This window comes from Equus przewalskii, chromosome 16 (genome assembly GCF_037783145.1).
Source record: "Equus przewalskii isolate Varuska chromosome 16, EquPr2, whole genome shotgun sequence".
NCBI classification, from domain to species: Eukaryota; Metazoa; Chordata; class Mammalia; order Perissodactyla; family Equidae; genus Equus; species Equus przewalskii.
The window spans coordinates 25,142,224-25,165,148 of record NC_091846.1 but is presented as its reverse complement, the minus strand read 5'-3'; the positions used below and the strand labels follow the sequence as shown (position 1 = coordinate 25,165,148).

At 41.4% G+C, this 22,925-nt stretch overlaps 1 protein-coding gene across 7 annotated transcripts in view; it reads left to right on the top strand.

Annotated features, from left to right (window-relative positions):
* Positions 1-3,516, top strand: part of SLC25A30 (solute carrier family 25 member 30) — a 34,553-nt gene extending 31,037 nt beyond the window's left edge. For all 7 annotated transcript variants that reach the window (XM_008537718.2, XM_008537725.2, XM_008537700.2 and 4 more), the window contains one exon: positions 743-3,516. In XM_008537718.2, the coding sequence (XP_008535940.1) occupies positions 743-784 (42 nt within the window). In that variant the 3' untranslated portion in view covers positions 785-3,516. The remainder of the gene's footprint in view (positions 1-742) is intronic.
* Positions 3,517-22,925: the final 19,409 nt, after the last annotated feature.

Below are 22,925 nucleotides of genomic sequence, written 5' to 3'. Positions count from 1 at the left end.
TGAAAAGTAGTGCTATCAATAAAAATTTTTATTCAGACTCTGCTCCAGAAGCTGAGTTTTTATGATTTCAGAGAGACACAAGAATTGATTTTTATCCCTAGCCACCCTTGGGAAGGAAGTGGTTTGGTGGGGGAGTTCTAGAATGCTTATTTTAGAGAGTGCCTAAGGATAAACAGGAATTAGCCCCTGAATTATTTGGCTGATCAGAATGATCCCACTATGTGCCAAAGTGGGAGGCAGGAAAGAAGTAGCAGTTTATTAGACATGAAAGGGCAGGATTATATATAAAGTAGGAAATATTGGCTTTCACCATCCTCTTATTTCTCTTTAGCTGCAGCTCCGTCCTTCGGAGGCCTGCTTAGCAGAAACCCTTGAAGAGAGCTTCCCAGGGCTTGCTGTTTTTCTCTTTCTCACAGAATTTACTGTTCTGGAAAGTCTTCCTGCCACAGCAAAGTCATAAAAGCTAGTTAGTGAGGATATAATCTTCCAAGAGGCCGTCGGAGCTGATGCTGGGGGATTTGTCTGTGTCAGCTGTGATCTTTCTGTTCCAAGGCGACCTTGGGAAGGCTTATGTGGCGATCTTCTGGGGCAGTTAGGGATGGAGCCCCTCATTTCACCACGTCCACATCATGTGGTCTGCCCAGACATATTTGTTAGGAGATGTGCTATTTGTGGGTCTGATTTCATACCTCAGGGTTGTTGAGATGGCATCTTTTTTGTCAGCCTTAACTGATAACTGCAGTTCTTTGTGACATATGAGCAGCTGAAGAAATTGGATTTGTGACAAGTCCAGGCTCCATGAGACAGCGCTCCGAAAATGCTCACTTCCGAAAGAGTAAAGCTTCCTGTGTTGCACACTGCTTCTCACCGCTTGGCTCGTCACAGATTCTGAGGTGTGAGCAACAGATGAAGACTGGGTTAGTTCAGATTGCTGTGTGTTGGCATCAGATGCTCTGCAGCAAACATTTAATGGCATAAACTGTAACATCCAAACCCTAGTCTTTACCATTAAAGTGCCCTTCAACGTCAAAGATAACTTTTAAATGCGTGTTTCTTGCTAAGGAAAACTTGCAAGAAGATCAGGAAGTGTGTGCTGTTTTCTTCAGGGGAGAGGAGCACCTGATCCTGGCAGCTCCGAGGCGGGAAGACCCGGCTGCTCTGAACAAGCTCGTCGGAAGCAGGGAATAGAGCCTCCGGGAGGGGCTTACTGTTCCTGATCTCCTGGGGGCTTTGGCTTCTTGTCGGCTGAAGAAATCACACACGTGAAGACCTGGACTCTTCAACCCCGGGTGTAAGCAGTGCAGGAAGTAGACCTCTGGAACACTGCACTGCTTTGTAATTTCCTATTTTGGCAGGATCTTTCACTTATAATAAGTGATTTTAAGCCTTTGAAGACTTGACCTTTGTGAGGAATTGTTACAAAGTATTGACATCTAAACCCATGATGGTGTGATGTGTTGGTTTTGAAGGTGATGGGGTCCGTGTTGGTGGCAGGTGTTTCAAGCAGCTCAGGTTCTCTCTTAGGTAATGTTAGCAATTTGCTCTTTGATATTTAGCAAAGTTTTATTTCCCAATCTGTAAAATGGGAATAATAACATCTATTGATGTTAAAGGTCAAATAAAGAAACCAGCAGCTGTTACTACCTGACTTGTAGTGTGAGTGTGTTTACATCCTGCTGTCATACAGCTGTCATCCCAGAATAAATAGCCTTTGTGTATAGAAGAGTCAACTTATCAGGGGCTTCTCTTTGTAATCCTGGGTGAAGCTCTTGTTACAGGCCTTATGAAAGAAAGAGCACTGTATAAACTGAGGTTTTATTGTGTTTTCTTCAGCAAAATGTTGCAAGTGATTTCCCCAGTTTTTACTTTAGATCAGGTCATGTTTGTTAAAATATTTCATGTCTTGGGCTTCTGAATTACTTTGGATAGAAAATACTTGTTTGAAATTCTAAAAACTTTAATGCTGCACCTATTTATGTAGTTTCTGATAAGAGGTGTATAATATCTCCCTTTCTTCTTTTCTTCTAAAGACAAGATAAATCATTCTCCCTCTTCTTTTTTTGTTGAGGAAGGTTAGCCCTGAGCTAACATCTGCCGCCAATCCTCCTCTTTTTGCTGAGGAAGACTGGCCCTGAGCTAACATCCGTGCCCATCTTCCTCTACTTTACATGTGGGACGCCTGCCACAGCATGGCTTGCCAAGTGGTGGCATGTCCGTACCCGGGAACCGAACCGGCGAACCCCGGCCGCTGAAGCGGAACATGCGAACTTAACCGCTGCACCACCGGGCTGTCCCCCTGCCTCTTCTTTCTCATCTTCGACTTATTTGTTTCAAAATAAAAAGTGACTCTGAGAGCCCCAGGAACTTTGCACTTCTAGAAGACAGCCCAGGAAAGGGAAATATTTACTTGGGGCACCTTCAGTTCTACCCTTGGAGGACAACATTCAATACATACTAACTGGGGCTCCAGGGCATGCACTTCTGCATGTGTGCCGGGCACTTACCCTCTAGCCCCTGGGCTGCCTCCTCCCTTCAAGCAGAATAGAAAGAAGGGATGCAGGTTTTCCTTGGGCATTGGACAGTTTTCCTCCCAGTCACTTTCAGCTTGCCTTCTTTGTTAATGTTGACTTTGACAAAGATTTTGTGCAGCACAATTTTATTTTCAAAAGAAAGAGCTGAGACAAAGTCATTAAAGAGAAAGGGAAAAAGAAGGGGAGGTGGAGTGGCATGTAGGTGTTAGTTGCTTAAAGACTAAGATGAAAGTTCAGATCTCCTTGGCCAGCTGTAGACGTGACTCTGGGACGCTAGGCTCCTTCAGGCTTCACTTCTGGTACCAAACCATATCTTTATAGAGAGGAGAGTTCTTTCTTCTTACCAAAACATTCCATTAATGTGGTAAGGGCTTTCTATAGAAAGGCGTTCACTTTCAAGTTCCTTGAGCTTAAAGGATTACTTTATATGAACCACTTTTTTTTTAATGTAGAAATTTTCCTTTTTAAGTGTACATATAATTTCTAAAACAGTAGAAGGAAGTTCATTTTAAAGACCATGCAATATTCATTCTATCAATTTATTAAAATTATGCACATGTTCATACCAGGATGAAAAGAAATTCAAACCTCACTGTGAAACTTAAGCACGTTTTTGAGACAGAAATTTAGTATTTCTTCAGTGTAGATTTATTAAACACTCTGTAGAACAGAATCTTAACCTGTGTTGGTTTTTCTGCTTCCTGAAGGGGTTAATGCCATTGTTGAAGCTTCTAACCAAGAAAGAATTAAAGGCTTGGGAGACTTGCTCCCCTTGTTTTCAGGGGTGTGGCTACAAGTTCCTCTGCCCCCTTGGATATGCGTAAATGTAGCAAAAGGATTTTTAGCTTTTATAACCAAAAAGAAGAAAGTGGAATTTTTCATTTGCTTGTGGAGTTCTGTAATTATTGATGGTAAATGTTGCTGATCTGTGATATAAAAAATGACTCCTGTTCTTCATATTTATTCATGTACTCGAAATAGTATGTATTATCTGAAGACTATAAATTTTTCATATGCCTTCATATTTTGAGCTCTTTATTTAAACATCATTGGAATATGTGGCCTAAACCTTGTTTCATTATTTAATAAACTGAAGTAATATATAATAATAAAAATAACGTGTGATTATTTCAGATAAATAGAAATATTTAAACAGAGACTAGCTCCAGAGAGTCCAGAGGGCTGGAGTAGAAATAGCGTTTGTGAAAGTGGCTTCAGACAGTTCTCTCTGCACAGGGAAGTTGTTGGGATCATCTTACTCATTGCCTGGACACCTGTGTGCCCTCCCATTGTATGAAATACCCTGCAGCTCAGTAGAGGCCGGTGAATTTGATTCGTGGCCTGGCTTGGCAGGGCACCCTGGAGAACACCACTGTGCTGACATCAGTGCCCTGCACTTTCAGGTTCCCCCAGTCCTCCTTCCACTGTTGGGTGTTGACCAGAGGCAGGAACTGGGATCCGAGGTTAACTGTGGACTAAGCAGAGACGTCTCTGGTTGGCATAAAATAACCAGTGCATGAAATGCAAACCTGGTTCATTCATTTTTTTACTTAAAAATATTTTCTAGGTGCCTGTCGTCTTAACATTTGAATTAAACTTAGTCTCTTAAAAAAACAGAATTGGGAAAAAGGGGGAGGCTTTCTGTCTCAGTTCTCCCCCCTGAGAGATTAAGTGACGTAGTTGTACAGGATTGACTTTCTGTGGAGGTCCCGGAGAGCAGCCCGCCGCTGGTGTTTCTCAAAGGCCTGTGAATAGTAGAACTCACACTTGCCTAGCACCTGTTAGACTCTTTTGGCCTTAAATCCAGGCTATTTATTTTTAAACTGGCAGCTGGGAAAATCTGATAGGGTCGATTTTCGGTAGATTATAAGTAGATCCATTCTGAAGCAAAGCATAGGAATACAAGACAAGGGCAGTGTTTGAATCGCTTTCTTGAAAGCTTGATGCAAAATAACGGAACCAAGAGCAAAACACTGGAAACTACCTATGTGTGTCTACCCCCCCCCCCCCCGCCCCGCTTACATCATAATGTGTGCAGTGGCTTACTGTGTGGTTCCTGAGAAGAATGAGTTGGATCTCAGCCTGTTAATCTGGAAAGATGTCCAGGATATGTTGTTAAGTAGAAAAAAGTTAAGATGCAGACTCGTACGTATACCACAAACTCATTTCTTAGGGAAAAAGCATAAACTTTCATAGGTAGGAAATGGATTTAAAGGATGTGCATTAGAGTTCTGTAGAGAAACAGAACCAATAGAGTGTGTGTGTGTGTGTGTGTGTGTACACATACATGAATTACTTTAATGAATAGGCCCATGCGATTGTGGGTGATCGACGAGTCTGAAATCGGTAGGGCAGCAGGGCAGGCCAGTAGACTAGAAACTCAGGTGGGATTTCTGTTAGTCTTGAGGCAGAATTCCTTCTTCTCCATGAAACCTCAGTTTTTTCTCTTAAAGCCTGTAACTGATTGGATGGGGCCCACCCTGTTGTGGAGTGTAATCTTAACGTCAGCTGACCGTAGATGTTTTTCACATCTATAAGATACCTTCACAGCAACATCCAGTGTTTGCTGTACAACTGGACGGCCATAGCCTAGCCAAGTTGATGTAGAATTTAACTATCATAGGGTAGAAAGAATTAGTAATGTTTTCCTTATACATAATTGTATTATATTGGTTGTTTCAAAAGCCTATATTTTGTAATTTAAAACCAAAATCTGTAAAGAAAAGAACGAAAAGGACCTAGCTTGGAATACAGATGTCCAAGTCATGGAAAACAGAAGTTGCAGTATATATAATATTCTAACTATAATGTTTCTAAAAGTGTACTAATTGTCTATCAACCTTAAAATTGAACTAAAAGGATTAATGGAAAACTTTTGCTGTTTATTTCGGTTTTTAACCACTTCGTTTTTATTCAGTGAACTTAATACTATGATTAAAAAAAAAAGTTAACCTTTTTTTTTGACAGAGGGAACCTCTAGAAAGAGGGCATCAATGTAGACTGTGTACTTACCCTCTAAACTTCTAGGTTATTTTACACAATTCTTGGTCTTCTTGTGACTGTACTGACTTTCAAATTTATACTGTTGCATTGCGTTATATGGTGGAGACAGCTATGTTCCCTGTTAAGAGGTTTTGCTTCATTAATTATAATCCTTTGAATATATTTCTGAAACACTCTCCAATTCTTTATGGAAAGAGAAGCTGGCTAAGGGTAAGCTATTGCCTGTCTCCACCAGATGTATCTGTGACAGTTCTGATGACTCCAATTAGAAGGAATCCACATTGTACAGTTAGAGCCAGGGTTACAAACATCCAAGAGCTGCTTAAGGCCACTAGCAGGCTTCATCTTTAATTGCATCACTACTCTAGTTTGCTGTCCTGCTTTGTGCTTTTTTTTTTGGTGAGGAAGACTGGCCCTGAGCTAACATCTGTGCCAGTCTTCCTCTATTTTGTATGTGGGATGCCACCACAGCATGGCTTGATGAGTGGTGTGTAGGTCTGTGCCCAGGACCTGAACCTGTGAACCCCAGGCCACTGAAGTGGAGTCCACAAACTTAACCACTACACCTCTGGGCCAGCCCCTGTACTTTTTTAACATGATAATTTGAACATAGTAGATACTGCAATAAATACTTGTTGCATTAAATCGAAGCAACCTACTAAGATTTGCTCATTACTTCTGGGAGTCTTACAAGGAGTCAGTGAGAACTGGGATGAGAGGACTGCACGTAGTATTTCCTACTGATTGCTTTATTCACCATGTTTCTTTTGTGATGCTCAAAGAATTCAAAACCTCTGTGAGGTAATGTTTAGTTTGGGCTGAGATTAATTTTTAAAAATTATGGTAAAATATATATAAAATAAATTTGCTCTTTTAACCATATTTAAGTGTACAGTTCTGTGGCATTAAGTGCATTCACATTGTTGTGCAACCGTCACCACCATCCATCGTCAGAACTTTGAGATGAGTGGTTTTGAGCGGGTCTTGGTCCTTCAGTCATTTGGCAGCGTTCATCTTGTGGCCCTGGGACAGGCCCACACTGGAAGGTAAGATCCCAGAACTTGCATCTGATACTTTTTTTCATTGTGGTAAAATATACATAATACCACACTGCTTCCATTGCTGCCAGGCACCCTGACTCCTCCCTCTCTGTTTCATTTCACATTCAGTTAATGTGAATTCGTGTCGATGTGTGTGTCATTCTGTCTAGGACCCTTCTACGGGGCCAATCTGGCAATATCCTCACTCCCCATTCTCAGCATGAGGCCAAACTCCAGAGTTTTCCTAGTCTTGTCCCTACTCACCTCTTTGGCCTCAAGTCTTGTCACTTCTCTACTTTCAACTCCAAATTCTAGCCATATTGGAAAATTTTTGACTTCCTAAAAATATTTTATATTCTTGCTTCTCATCCTTAGCTCATGCTGTGGTCTCTGGCTTGAAAGGGTTTCTTCTCTCTTTGTCCTCTGTCTTCAGATGCCATTCATTCAAAATACATTTATTGAGCATATACTGTATGCCAAGTACTGTGCTTAGAGGTCCCTTCCTCCAGGAAACCTACCCCGATCTTCCAAGTATGGGCTAGATTAGATGCCTTAATTCTGTGCTTTCTGTAACATCATCTTGCTTATTCCAGTGATGCTGCATCTTTTATTATATTGCACTTTCCAGTATTGTCTATCTGTCTTGCCAGATTGTAAGGTCTTTCGAAGCAAGAAATGTTCTTACATAGTATTGAATACTCAGATCAGCACACAACCTGGCACACAGTAGGTGCACACTAAATGTTTAAGAAGTGGATGAGTTAATGAACAAATGGGTAATTGGTTCTACTTTGAGATCCCTAATGCTGTACTATACACACACGTGGACGTGCGGCACATAACAAAAATATATAGAAATAATTAATATATGTACATCATTATAAATAGTACCTACTCATTTTAAAAGTATATAAAGAAATAGAAGATACAATTAACATTTAAAATGACTGTCTAATAGACCATTGAATAAATTTACCATATTTCTATACTTAAACTTTTTCAAATGTTTGTTAGTATCCTATGACGAACATCTGTGTACATAAAGCTTTTTTAAAATACTTAAGATTATCAATTTTTGAGAGAACCCCAGAAGAGGAAGTAAAAAAAAGAGCATTTTAAAGGTAGTGATAGTTCCAAAGATGTTTTACTGATGTTGCCAGTGTTTGTTCTCATCACCAGCATGTGCTAATTTTTTTTTATTGTACTTGTTTTAATTTTATTACCAGCAAAGATACAGTTCATAGGTATTGAAGGTTGAAATCTTGGAAGGTAATTTTGCCTTTCTTCAAAATATGCCTTGATTCTAAATATTGCCTTTACATTCTAAGCTGGGGGACCATTGGTCTGATCCAGGGCAGCAACGCTTCTGTTATCCTGTCATAAAGCCTTAGCTACTGTTTAAATAAATCGGCAAGGTTTAAGGTGATTTATACAGTTTACTGATGTGTGAATGAGAAACTGATAAAGTGAACAAGCAAGGAAATAATTTGAAAAGGGAAACATCTTTGAGCTCTTGATGAAACTATATAAGCCAACGAAGATCAGTGGTTCTAACAAGCTGAAGGATCGCACGTGAAGAAATTTAGCAATTCCAAATTAACATGCTCTGAAAATTCAAGAGGGAACTGCAGACGTGTAGGTGTACATAAGAATATTTTCTTTTAAATTGTTCCATTTTGTGACTTCATTGTGTTACAGGCAATGAAGTAAAATACAGCAGGATCTGAGAAGGCTGACGGTTTTTTGGGGGGTTGTTTTGTTTATTTTTTTTTCCTGAGGAAGATCTGCCCTGAGCTAACATCCGTTGCCAATCCTCCTCTTTTTTCTTTTGCTTGAGGAAGATTAGTCCTGAGCTAACATCTGTGCCAATCTTCCACTATTTTTTTGTACGAGGGACACCTCCACAGCGTGGTTGGTGAGCAGAGTAGGTCCACGCCTGGGATCTGAACCTGTGAACCCAGGCTGTTGAAGAGGAGAGTGCACAACTTTAACCACTCGGCCACGGGGCTGGGCCTAGGAGCCAGCTGTTTTATCCTTCCTCCTCCTAGATGCCATGATTTAATGTTTTGGCATTGGACTACTCCTGCTTTATAGTAGAACAGAACGTACCAAAGCTTCAAGCCTTTTCCTCTCGGAGGTCTTTCTTTGAGCCTGTAATGCTCACCCCTAGGACTCAAGCTTGCTGAAATGCCCTGTTACTAAAAGTACTAAGGTTCAAATGTACATCTTCATGTCACTCACTTTCATGTTCGTATAGAGGTGAAAGGAAGGAAAGAGAAGGTCTGGTCGGGCATCCTGGTTTCAATGACAGGTCTGCCCTTTACTAAACATTATCCTGAGTGGCTCACAAACCCCTCTGGGGTTCAGTTTCTTCATTCATTAAATGGGGGTAATGATCATATCCACCAACTTCCTCCTTGGGTTAAAGTGAGGAGCAGAGGAGAGGCACTGTGTAACTAACTATCACGTTAGTTGTTCTTGCATCCTTGCATTATCAGCAGGGGTCCTTTACAGTGTTCAGATTTTAATAACTGAGTGGGGCTGACCGAGCACCCCTTGTAAGTCAGTGGATCCCTTTCTCCATCTCCTGTGCTTTCTCTCCCTTCCCTGATCTGGAACACCCCTCTTGTACTTGGGCATTTTTTGATTTCCAGGGACCGATTCTAAGACATTAATGGATGAAAAGCCTTGAGAAGGAAAGGTGTGGCTCTGGAACGTGGAGTTTCAGATATTTGTAGCAGGTAATAGGGATGTTTCACCACCGTCTGTGCTTTTAGGGCACAGGCAGTAGGATATGGTGCAGCATTTCTCAAACTAGAGCCTGTGGACAAATTTTTGAAATGTTTTCATTTCATATACTTTAAAATATATATAAACATACTCTGAATCATCAACATGACTGCCTTATAGCTTAGGGTTGCCGGATGATTTCAGCTTCCACCCTTCTGGTTTGTGTATATAGCCTATTTTTTAGTTAAACCACTAAAAAAGAACAGGGTTTGATTAAATATGCAAATGATATGTACAAGCCAATTAAAGGCAAAATGATATTGGAGATCTAGCTTGAGTGAAGTCTTCCTGGTAATTCCAAAGGCGGGAGAACTGAGTACGCTGCTGGTATAACGTAAGCATGGTGAACCCCAGAGTGGCCGTGTGGCAGCAGTCCGTACCATCTTCATGTTGCCAGCAGCAATTTAGTTTTCCAGTGAGACAGTATCATTCATCTCGTTCATGTGGTTAATTTGAATGTTACTGATTTTATAATTTTATTGATATGTAACTCGTAAATCTATTTTGATGTAAACATACAAAGCTTATGTCAAGTTTTCCTTTTGTTCGTACTTAAGCAACATAATACAATTGTTTACGTCAACATTGGGATCCGCAATTTTTTTAAAAGACTGTACATCACTCAACTTGGAGAAACTCTGAGATAGTACAAAGAGCATCAGCCACAGAAGTCAGGTTATCCAAGTTCTAGTCGTGCCTTTGACTTTAGTCACCTGTAGGACTTTGGGCTGGTCATCCCACCTCTGTACGCCTCAGTTTGCTCATCTCTAGAATGAAAGGGTTTGGTTACGTGATCTTTAGATTCTCTTCTACCTCTAAATTCTATTCTTAAAAGGTCAGAGTCCTCATTTGGGAACATGGCCAGGCACTGGTTTGTGCTATTTGGACTCTGAGAATAAAGCCTGAAGTCACTGTGACTTTAGCCAGAGACTGTCCAGATCACCATGAAGTGGCTTCTGGCTGCCCTAACTCCATGGAGGGGCAGGAAGAGGCCTCCAGAACTGTTGTCGGCTCAGAAGCAAGGCACATACATTGGATGTCCCTAGTGTATGGCAATGATTCTTCATGGGCCATGGGGTGGGGGGCAGTCATCAGAATCAGGGAGATCCAGTGAGCTTCCCTGTCTGGAGCCCCACCCCACTTGAGAACCAGGGTGAAACAGCCCCCTGCTGCTGTTGGGACTGGATCAAATCCCTCTGGGGTGTGGCACAGAAAAATTGTTGGAAAGCAGTTGAGGAGGTTGTCCTTGGAATGTGCTCAACGTATTTCTGGAAGATGCCCAGAGGCAGGGGCACAGCTGCTACCAAGTCCTAGGGGCTTTGGAAGACCAGGCTGGAGAATTCCAGAGGTATTAAACTCTAAACAATTTGAAAGTTTCTTCTCCCTCCTCTTTATCCTTGGTCTTTGTCTTCCTCCTCTTCCCTGCTCCATTCTTCAATACATAAACCTTACTGAGCACCTCTGTGTGTCATCCTAAGACTTTCAACATATCATCTCATTTTATCCTCATCACACAGCCTGAGGTGAGTACTTTTATTATATTATTTAGTACACATTTTCCCCTGAGGACATGGATGTGTAGAGGTTCAAGTTGTCCACATTCACATGTAGGAGAGACCGGGCTGCACCCTTTGGTGGTCGGGCTATGGAGCTGTCTGTCCTCTGGGCTTTGTGGCAGCACAGATGGAAGGACAGGCAAAGGCTGGTGAGCACCCTGGACCACTGACCCCAGGGGCAACCTCAGAGATATGAATGGTACAGCGACTGGAATTTAAAGAAAGACGGTGTCTGTCCTGTTAGGGCACTAAAATGGAGCTGGGCGGACACGAAGAGGAGAGGAACAAATTCGTCCTTCAGGATGAACTCTTGAACTCATTAGATGCCTGAAATGCATCTGCAAGTCTTCTTAAGATTATCAGGCAGAGGAGTGGGTGGAGCAAAATGGTGGGGTGAGCTGACCCGGGATTCTCTCCCCTCCAAAATACAACAAAAGATTGGAAGAACTGAATTTCAGAGAATAAACATAATGCCAGCTCATTAGAGACCTACAATACCAAGAAGGCGGAGATCATAAACCTAGCTTTACCCCTACGGAGGTGCTGGAACGGTAGGAGAGAACATCGCTCCCTCCCCTAGAGTCTGCGATCACTGCGGCGCGGGTCGGGAAGGAGCGGGGGAGGGGCCGCGTGACCGGGCGATCATCCAGGACTCCTGCCGCTGATTCAGTGGAGACCCACTGACGGGGGGGGGGGGGGGGGGGGGGAAGCTTCCGTCCACGGGGACCCTATAAATCATGGGCCTTGGGAGACCAGAGAACAGAACTGATCTGAACCCAGACCGGTGCGTGTGAGTAACAGCCCCCAGCCCCCCCCCGCCCCCCCCCGCCCCCCCCAGCAAAGCCAGTGGGCGCAGCCGTCTTGCCCCAAGGCGGAGAGCTAACATGCCGCTCTCGGCCCCCATCTAGTGGCGACAGGCTGTAACTGCAACTGAATTCTACAACCATGAGAAAAAACCGCTCCTCTACCATCCAGCAATTTATAAAAGCCCCGGACCAGAAGGAAAACAATAAAAACACACAATTAAGTCCTGCGGACTTGGAATTAGGTAAACTAAGTGATAATGAATTCAGAGCAGCTATAATCAAAAAACTCAATGAGGTAGAGAGAAAGATAGAGAAACAAGCCGAGTTCTGGAGTTACTTCACAAAAGAGATTGAAATCATAAAGAAGAATCAAACAGAATTACTTGAGATGAAAAACACAATGGACCAGATAAAACAGAATACGGATTCCCTGAATGCCCGTGTAGACAACCTAGAGGAGCAAATCAGCATAATCGAGGACAGACAGGCTGAATGGCGCCAGACAGAGGAAGAAAGAGAACTAAGAATTTAAAAAAATGAGGAAAATCTCCGAGAGATAATGGATTCAATGAGGAGAAAGAACATAAGGATCATAGGAATTCCCGAGAATATGGAAAAGGAAAATGGAGCAGAAAGTGTGCTTAATGAAATTATTGAAGAGAACTTCCCAAATCTAGGGATCAACAGAGAAATGTGTGTGGAGGAGGGTTTTAGATCTCCTAGATTTGTCAATGTAAAAAGACCCACCGCAAGGCACATAATAGTAAAGATGGCAAATAGGAATGATAAGGAGAGAATACTCAGGGAAGTAAGAAAAAAAAAAGAAAATAAACTATAAAGGAGCCCCTATCAGACTGTCAGAGGATTTCTCTACAGAAACCCTACAAGCTAGGAGAGAATGGAGTGATATATTCAAAGCTTTAAAGGATAAAAACCTTCAGCCAAGAATACTCTATCCAGCAAGAATTTCCTTCAGATATGAGGGAGAAATTAAATCTTTTCCAGACAAACAAAAGTTAAGGGAATTTGTAACTAAAAGCCCTCCATTACAAGAGATCCTCAAGAAGGCTCTCATACTTGAAAAAAGAAAAAAGGGAGAAAGGGGACACAATCCACAGACTAGGGAGACTGATGGATGGAACCAGAACAGGATAGCAAATATTCAACTATAGCATTAGGGTAAAAATAAGGAAACTAACAAAACAAGGACGATCTTAGCACTCTCACTACAAATTAATAAGACGAGTTGGAATCAAAAATGAAAATAATTATTTAGGAGGGGAAGAGCAAAGGGTCTAAATCAGTATTGGTCGAGTAAGTAAGAGACCACCAGAGAATAGACTATATTATACATGAGACTCTAAATACAAACTTCAAGGTAGACACTAAAATAAAGTACAGAACAGAGTCATAAATCATAGATAAGGAAAAATCTAAGAAACCCAGCATAAGAAATTGCAGTATTAAATGGGTAGTCTAAAGCACACAGGAAAAGAAACACAGGAAAACAAGATAATGAGCAACAGATTGACAGCATTAAGTCCACATGCATCAATAATCACTCTCAATGTGAACGGATTGAACTCTCCAATAAAAAGACACAGAGTGGCAAAATGGATTAAAGAACAAGATCCAACAATTTGTTGCCTCCAGGAAACACACCTCAGCCCCAAGGACAAACACAGACTCAGGGTGAAGGGGTGGAGGACAATACTTCAAGCAAATAGCAAGGAAAAAAAGGCAGCTGTTGCAATTCTCATATCAGACCAAGTGGATTTCAAAATAAGATAGGTAAAGAGAGACACAGAGGGACAATATATAATGATCAAAGGGACACTTCATCAAGAAGAAATAATGCTTATAAATATCTATGCACCCAACACAGGAGCACCAAGATTCATAAAGCAACTATTAACAGACCTAAAGGAAGATGTTAAAAACAACACAATAATAGTAGGGGACCTCAACACCCGACTCATATCAATGGACAGATCATCCAGACAGAAAATCAACAAGGAAATAGTGGAGCTGAATGAAAAACTAAAACAATTGGACTTAATAGACATATATAGATCACTCCACCCTGAAGGAGCGGAATACACATTCTTCTCAAGTGCACATGGAACATTCTCTAGGATAGACCATATGTTGGGAAACAAGGCAAGCCTCTACAAATTTAAAAAAATTGAAATAATAACAAGCATCTTCTCAGATCATAGTGCTATAAGGCTAGAAATTAATTACAAGAAAAAAGCTGAGAAAGGCACAAAGATGTGGAGACTAAACAACACACTACTGAACAAGCAATGGATCATTGAAGAAATTAAAGAAGAAATAAAAAAATACCTGGAAACAAATGAAAATGATAGCATGCCATACCAACTCATATGGGATACAGCAAAAGCTGTATTAAGGGGAAAATTCATCGCAATACAGGCACATCTTAACAAACAAGAAAAATCCCAAATAAGCAACCTTAAAGCACACCTAACTGAACTAGAGAAAAAAAGAACAAATGAAGCCCAAAGTCAGCAGAAGGAGAGAAATAATAAAAATCAGAGCAGAAATAAATACTATTGAAACAAAAAAGGCAGTAGAAAGGATCAATGAGACAAAGAGCTGGTTTTTTGAGAAGATAAATAAAATTGACAAACCACTAGCCAGACTTACAAAGAAAAAAAGGGAGAAAGCTCAAATAAACAAAATCAGAAATGAGCGAGGAGAAACAACAACAGACTCTGCAGAAATACAACAGATTATAAGAGAATACTACAAAAAACTATATGCCAACAGAATGGATAACCTAGAGGAAATGGATAAATTCTTGGACTCCTACAATCTCCCAAAGCTCACTCAAGAAGAGGCAGACAATTTGAACAGACCAATCACAAGGAAAGAGATTGAAACAGCAATCAAAAACATCCCAAAGAATAAAACCCCAGGACCAGATGGCTTTCCTGGGGAATTCTACCAAACTTTCAGAGAGGATTTAATACCTATCCTTTTCAAGCTATTCCAAAAAATTAGGGAAGATGGAATACTTCCTAACACATTCTATGAGGCCAACATCACGCTGATACCAAAACCTGACAAGGACACCACAAAAAAAGAGAACTACAGGCCAATATCACTGATGAACATAGATGCAAAAATTCTAAACAAAATTTTGGCAACCAGAATTCAGCAATTCATCAAAAGAATCATACATCAGGATCAGGTGGGATTCACACCAGGGACACAGGGATGGTTCAACATACACAAATCAATCAACGTGATACACCACATCAACAAACTGAGGAATAAAAACCACATGATCATCGCAATAGATGCAGAGAAGGCATTTGACAAGATCCAACAGCCATTTATGATAAAAACTCTGAACAAAATGGGCATAGAAGGAAACTACCTCAACATAATAAAGGCCATATACGACAAACCCATAGCCAACATCATACTCAATGGGCAAAAACTGAACCCCATCCCCCTGAAAAGAGGAACGAGACAAGGATGCCCTCTATCACCACTCTTATTTAACATAGTACTGGAGGTCCTGGCCAGAGCAATCAGGCAAGAAAAAGGAATAAAAGGAATCCAAATAGGGAGGGAAGAAGTGAAACTCTCGCTGTTTGCAGACGACATGATCTTATATATAGAAAACCCCAAAGAATCCATTGGAAGACTGTTAGAAGTAATCAACAACTACAGCAAAGTTGCAGGGTATAAAGTCAATTTGCATAAATCAGTAGCATTTCTATACTCCAGTAATGAACCAACAGAAAAAGAACTCAAGAATACAATACCATTCACAATCACAACAAAAAGAATAAAATACCTTGGGGTAAATTTAACTAAGGAAGTGAAGGACCTATATAATGAAAATTACAAGGCCTTTCTGAGAGAATTGGACGATGACATAAGGAGATGGAAAGACATTCCATGTACATGGATTGGAAGAATAAACATAGTTAAAATGTCCGTTCTACCTAAAGCAATCCACAGATTCAACGCCATCCCAATCAGAATCCCAAGGACATTCTTTACAGAATTAGAACAAAGAATCCTAAAATTCATATGGGGCAACAAAAGACCCCGAATTGCTAAAGCAATCCTGAGAAAAAAGAACAAAACGGGAGGCATCACAATCCCTGACTTCAAAACATACTACAAAGCTACAGTAATCAAAACAGCATGGTACTGGTACAAAAACAGGTGCACAGATCAATGGAACAGAATTGAAAGCCCAGAAATAAAACCACACATCTATGGACAGCTTATCTTTGACAAAGGAGCTGAGGGCCTACAATGGAGAAAAGAAAGTCTTTTCAACAAATGGTGCTGGGAAAACTGGAAAGCCACATGTAAAAGTATGAAAATTGACCATTCTTTTTCACCATTCACCAAAATAAACTCAAAATGGATTAAAGACCTAAAGGTGAGACCTGAAACCATAAGGCTTCTGGAAGAAAACGTAGGCAGTACACTCTTTGACATCGGTATTAAAAGGATCTTTTCGGACACCATGCCTTCTCAGAGAAGGGAAACAATAGAAAGAATAAACAAATGGGACTTCATCAGATTAAAGAGCTTCTTCAAGGCAAATGAAAACAGGATTGAAACAAAAAAACAACCCACTAACTGGGAAAAAATATTTGCAAGTCATATATCTGACAAAGGCTTAATATCCTTAATATATAAAGAACTCTCGCAACTCAACCACAAAACATCAAACAACCCAATCAAAAAATGGGCTGGAGACATGAACAGACATTTCTCCAAAGAAGATATACTGATGGCCAATAAGCACACGAAAAGATGCTCATCATCGCTGATCATCAGGGAAATGCAAATCAAAACTACACTAAGATATCACCTTACACCCGTTAGAATGACAAAAATATCTAAAACTAATAGCAACAAATGTTGGAGAGGTTGCGGAGAAAAAGGAACCCTCATACACTGCTGGTGGGAATGCAAACTGGTGCAGCCACTATGGAAAACAGTATGGAGATTCCTCAAAAAACTAAAAATAGAACTACCATACCATCCAGCCATCCCACTACTGGGTATTTATCCAAAGAGCCTGAAGTCAGCAATCCCAAAAGTCCTGTGCACCCCAATGTTTATTGCAGCACTGTTTACAATAGCCAAGACGTGGAAGCAACCTAAGTGCCCATCAACAGACGAATGGATAAAGAAGATGTGGTACATATATACAATGGAATACTACTCAGCTGCAAAACAGAACAAAATCATTCCATTTGCAATAACATGGATGGACCTTGAGAGAATTATGTTAAGTGAAATAAGCCAGCAAGAGAAAGATAATCTGTGTATGACTCCACTCATATGAGGAATTTAAAACTATGGACCAAGAACAGTTTAGTGGATACCAGGGGAAAGGTGGGGTGGGGCGTGGGCACAAAAGGTGAAGTGGTGCACCTACAACACGACTGACAAACATTAATGTACAATTGAAATTTCACAAGATTGTAACCTATCAATAACTCAATAAAAAAAATAATAATAAAAAAAAAGAAAGAAAAAAAAGATTATCAGGCAGAGACCTCATTCTTATCAGGGTCATCTCCCATTATACCACTAAACCCCTAAGTTCAATGGCTTGTTTCACCCGACCGTCACCGTGGTGGTTACTATGTCCCATCCCCTCAGCATCCTCATTTTTCCTTTGCCTGTGTTAGCCACGACTGTAAAACTTTCCTTCTCCTTTTCAGCAGTGGGAACGCAATTCAGGTGCTGCTTGAATTTGTGGTTTTCCCGGGACTGCAGTCCTAAGTCCGACTAAAGTTCACTTTGTTTTCAGTCTACTGGAGCCTACCTCATGATCGATGGACACAACCAACGATTGTGGAATAAATAAACAAAGGCTTGGCTTGCCTTCTCCAGCGGGGAGGTGGACCATGGCTGCTTGGAATCCGCCTTCTACGACAGGGACAGGAGTGACTCCAAATATCCTGTCACTGATGTGCAGAGGCCGGCCTGTGCTCCTCACACAGACATGGACGGGGTGGCCCTGGGCCTGAGTTGCAGCTCTGGCCCCGGGAGAGCCAGGGACACTGTGGGGCTGTCGCAGGTATTGGGATGAGCTGGCCAAAGGTGCACAGGCACCGGAGCCCGTGGATCAGCGGCCATCACTTGGGGAGTGCCCCTGAGCACAGTGGCCACCATCTCTGCACCCAGAGCCACTAACCTCAAGTGCCCAAAGTTGGGGCGTGGGAGAGGACGAGGGAGGGGAAGCCAGGACCTAGGACCACTGAAACCACAGCATCCCTGGCCCTGAGTTCCACCTACAGTTGTTCTTTAGCAAGCTCACATCCCAGAAAGGAAGTAAAAAAAATAAAAAGTTAAAAAAAAATTTTCTCCTCCTTCCCCTGTTTAAGGTTGCCAGTTGGATTCAACAAAATGCCAGCCACGTGTGATAAAATTTAAAAATACAGGATGTAGGTTATTCTGGGTGAGTATCTGCATGTTATGCTATGACATCATAATGAAAGTTATTTAATTTGTAAAAGAAGAAATGTGGTTTTACTTTTTTGTTTGGTTTTTATTCACACAAAAAAGTTCACATACCAGGCTGTTAGTTTTGAAACAGAAAGCTGGAAACCCTGTCCCCACCACAGGAGTCCTTCAAAGATCATCAACCCCTCCCCTCCCCCATCCCTGGTGATAGGAGCAGGGAGGGAACCTGCTTTGGGTGTGTGTTTGTTGGGGGCCGGTCTTCATTTTGGACCTGGTGTCGGGGCTCATTATCCTGGATTTACCACTAGTCCACGTTAACGACTTTTACATGTTTTACATGAATAACCCTTCTTGCCCCTCGCAGTGGGAGTGCAAGCTGAGTGAGCACCGTATGGGGAATTAATACCAGCAGGGGCCCATGGCAGAGGGGTGTCCAGCACTTGATCAGTCCTCTGAAGTCCTAATGGGCCTCCAGCCGTCTTTTCTTTACAGTTTCGCACAGCTGTTGCTCAGTTCTCAGGCTGCAGTGATGTCTATGCCAAAGTTCTTTTTTTTTTTTTTTTTTGAGGCAGATTAGCCCTGAGTCAACTGCCACCAATCCTCCTCTTTTTGCTGAGGAAGGCTGGCCCTGAGTTAACATCCATGCCCATCTTCCTCTACTTTACATGTGGGACGCCTGCCACAGCATGGCGTGCCAAGCGGTGCCATGTCTGCATCCGGGATCCGAACCAGCGAACCCCGGGCCACTGAAGCGGAATGTGCACACTTAACCGCTGCGTCACTGGGCGGCCCCTATGCCAAAGTTCTTAATGTCAGAAAACAATCACAAATCCCTAACTGTCAGGAAACCTCCTTTCCTTCACCCTTTTCAGAAAGGCTTCTCAAACTTTTGGATAACATTTTTTTAATATCCAGTGTTAACCTACAAAAACAGAAGCCATTTTAAGAGGCAAAGCGTTTATTTGGGATCAAAGAACTGTAATTCAGGGAGCACAGGTAGAAACCCAAATAGTGTCCTGATTACAGGAGAAGGGCTCTGGATTTTTACAGTAAAAAGGGAGGAAGATGAGGTAAGTTGTATTAAAGAAGAGTTCATTGGTGCCAGGTAAGGTAAGGGTGGTTGGTACTTCATAGATTGGCTTCAGGCGAAAGGCCAGACTTGGACTTCACTAATTGGTTAGCGATTCGGTCATCAGCAGAGTCCAGTTTCATCAGTCCTTACAAACAGGATTTCCTTGTCCTTACTGACTTCTTGGAATGTTGGCAATTTGGTTCAGTTTGGAAGATAAAACAAAATGTGCAAGGCAATTCCTCTGAAATGGCTGCTCTGGCCCTTTTGTTTTTTTGAGGAAGATTAGCCCTGAGCTAACTGCTGCCAATCCTCCTCTTTTTGCTGAGGAAGACTGGCCCTGAGCTAACATCTGTGCCCATCTTCCTCTACTTTATATGTGGGACATCTGCCACAGCGTGGCTTGACAACTGGTACGTAGGTCCGCACCCGGGATCCGAACCAGCAAACCCCAGGCCGCTGAAGTGGAACATGTGAGCTTCACCACTGCGCCGCTGGGCCAGCCCCTGGCTCTATTTTAATACAGCTCCACTCATGTCATCTGTCACACCATCAAATAAACTTTTCTCTGTTACTTTATGACAGGTCTGCAATAATAGTTGCAGACTTTTTGTAGAACATTACAGATTAAAACAATTGCCTGAGATGCAAATTAGTTGGCATTAAGAGAAGCCCCAGCAGAGTGGAAAACACACATTGCCTAAATAAGATGGAGCAACAGAAAGCTTGCCTGCTGCAGGTGACTGCTTGTGCCCACTGGCCCAGAGCTGTCCTAATCCTCACCAGGCAGGCGATTCAGGACGTGGGGAGTATCCGTGTGATTTGGGTAGGTGTCAATAGGGTACTCCATGGAGTGTTGCTATAAACAAGTACATTTTGTTTCAGGAAATTAACCCAGATTAGGAAATTAACTCAGTCAAATATTGACTCAGAGCTAGTCAGTCAGCAGCAGAGCTGGAACTAGAATTCACTTTGATCCTCAATTCAATATTCATTCTTTAACAATTCTTTTTCAATAAACAATCTTAAAATAATGACCCTGTTCTACTCTCTGCCAACCCTATTCCTAGGGGATAATTACTAATAGCAATTTGTTATATATCTTTTTGGACCTTTTTCCCTATGTGTGTGTGATTTTTTAACTAAATATGGAATTATATTCATATTGTTCAGCAACTTGCTTTCTTAACTCAACAATATACGATGAACCTTCTTCCCTGTTATTACTTACAGATCTGCTCCATTCTCCCCTTCCTCCAATGTTGTTGTGGTGTAACTGAGTACATGGTATGTGCGTATGATACTACACATATTTAAAATGTATAAGTCGATCAGTTTTGACATATGTATACACTTGTGAGACCATTGCCGAAATCAAGATAACATTTCCGTCACTTTCAGAAGTTCCATGCCCCTAGGTAATCCATAGGTTATGTAGAAGCAGAGTTGATAAAATACTTTGTTCCTTCTAATGGCTGCAAAATTCTGGACCCGTGGTAGATTAAAGATGCTGCCAGTTCTTTGCCGCTCCTCCCACTGAGAAGTGTAGTCAATTTCCTTCTCCTTGCATCTGGCCTGCCCATAGTGACTTGCTTGGCAGAGAATGCGGCAGAAGTGACCTTCTGTGACTTCTGAGGCCAGATCAAAAGGCTCTGGGAACAATGTCGTCAAGCCTAAGCCACTGTAAGAAATCCAAACACTCCGAAGTCTTCGTGCTTGAGACACCACGTGGAGAGGCCCTGAGACTACATGAGGATATGGGAATCTGCAGCCCGTCCCCAGCTGTCCAGCCTGTAGCTATTCATGTCTCTCCAGCTATGGCCCCATATGTGGTGTGCAGAGACGAGTCTTTTCTGATGTGCCCTGTAGAAATTCCTGACCCATAAAACCATGAAAGATAATAACAAAATGGTTCTTTTAGGGCACAATTTTTGTGTTCATTTGTTGTGTAGCAATAGATAACAGGAACAAAACTAATCTGCTATTGAAAAATGTTTAGGTTGTGTCCATCTTTTCTCCATTACAAACTATCCTGTACATTTACTTTGTTTGCATATGCAGGAATTTCCCTAGGACAGATTCTTAGAGAGAGAAATGCTGCATCAAAGGGCTATCTTCTCTGTTTCTCTATTTCTTCAGCCTCTGTTTTGATAGATGTTGGCAAGTTTCCCTCTAGAAAGAGCATATAAAAAGTGGCCTTCTTCCTTCACCTCCCAAATGTCTTTGACAGCTCACTCTATCTTCCTGTGTTTCATTTGCTTGTGTCTAAATGAAAGAGAATAACCGCTACCCTGCCTTACTCACAGGGTTGCAATCAAGAGATCAAAAGTGAAATCTGAATAACACCTTACAAACAAAATGTCATCTACTATGGTGATGTGGGGACCTTGATCATCTCAAGATGAGACTCCTCTGACCTCGTCTTTGTCCTTTTCCCGAGATAGCCTATGCAATCCTGTCTTCTCATTCCCTCTGTCTCTCTCCCATGCACACACACATGATATGAATACATATGTATGTTTAAACGTACATATGTGCAGATATATGCAATATGAGTGTTTATATCAATTTGAATTATATTATGGGAATAATTACCAATAGTTGAATCTAATAAATATATTATAAAATTACAGTAGAAAATTAAAACTACAATTGTATTTGTCATGTTATCTAGTTCTTCTGGGAATAAGCTAATCGCCAGCTGGAAACAGAAATTAGAAAGAAATTTGACTTCTAATACAGAGTATAAAAGTGGATCCATTATAGGAAATTTGTATTTCTTTGGGGGAGGGGGCTAGGTAATATTTGTCCACATAGAAAAGAGCACTAGAGTCTGAAGCAGGAGAGTTCAGGATACTGTATACTACACTTTCCACTATATTTTGTGCAACCACTGCATTGTTTAAATGCATATACTTCTATGCTAGTGTTCTGCAAAATTAAAACACCCATAGAAAGTGCTGTTACTCTGTTTCATTGCTCTTGTCTCTCCCCAACCCCTGAAGAGGCAGCTGACGACCAGGCACAGCTGTCTTCCCTTAGCTCCCTCAATTCTTCAATTCAAGAACAGTCCAGGCATTATTGTGTCGCTCGTCGAACTTCTTCTTCCCTCATTTGACCTCACGGCAACTGATTAAACATTCAGGCTTGGCCCAAATCTTTTCCATGGATACCGTGACTGCATTGCATTTCTTTAGCATCGTGAGTCACCAGCTGATAAAATATTTTAAGGAACTAAATATAAAGTTTAGAAGAAGTAGAGTGATCATAGATTTAGGAAAATCTGCAATAGAAACACATTTGGGAGAGAGGATGCTTATATTTGGCTCTTGAAGGATGATGTTTGGTGAAGAATTGTCATTACAAAACTCAACAGGATTAACTTTATTTCTGAGATTTTTGGAGCTAGAGGTCAGGCTGGCCTGAAGAAGAGAAAGTATGTTTTAGGTCCTTGGATCAATCCACATGACTGTACATATCTACAAGATGACTTTCTTTAGGAAACGGTGATGGATTGGTGTGATGCGGAAACAATGCTCTGAAGCTAGGTTGACTAATTAAAAAAATCCCAAAACACCTCACTCTTAAATGCAAAATTCAATGCAAAAAAAAAAGAAGAAGAAAATAAGTATTAGTAATTCCAACCACCTGTA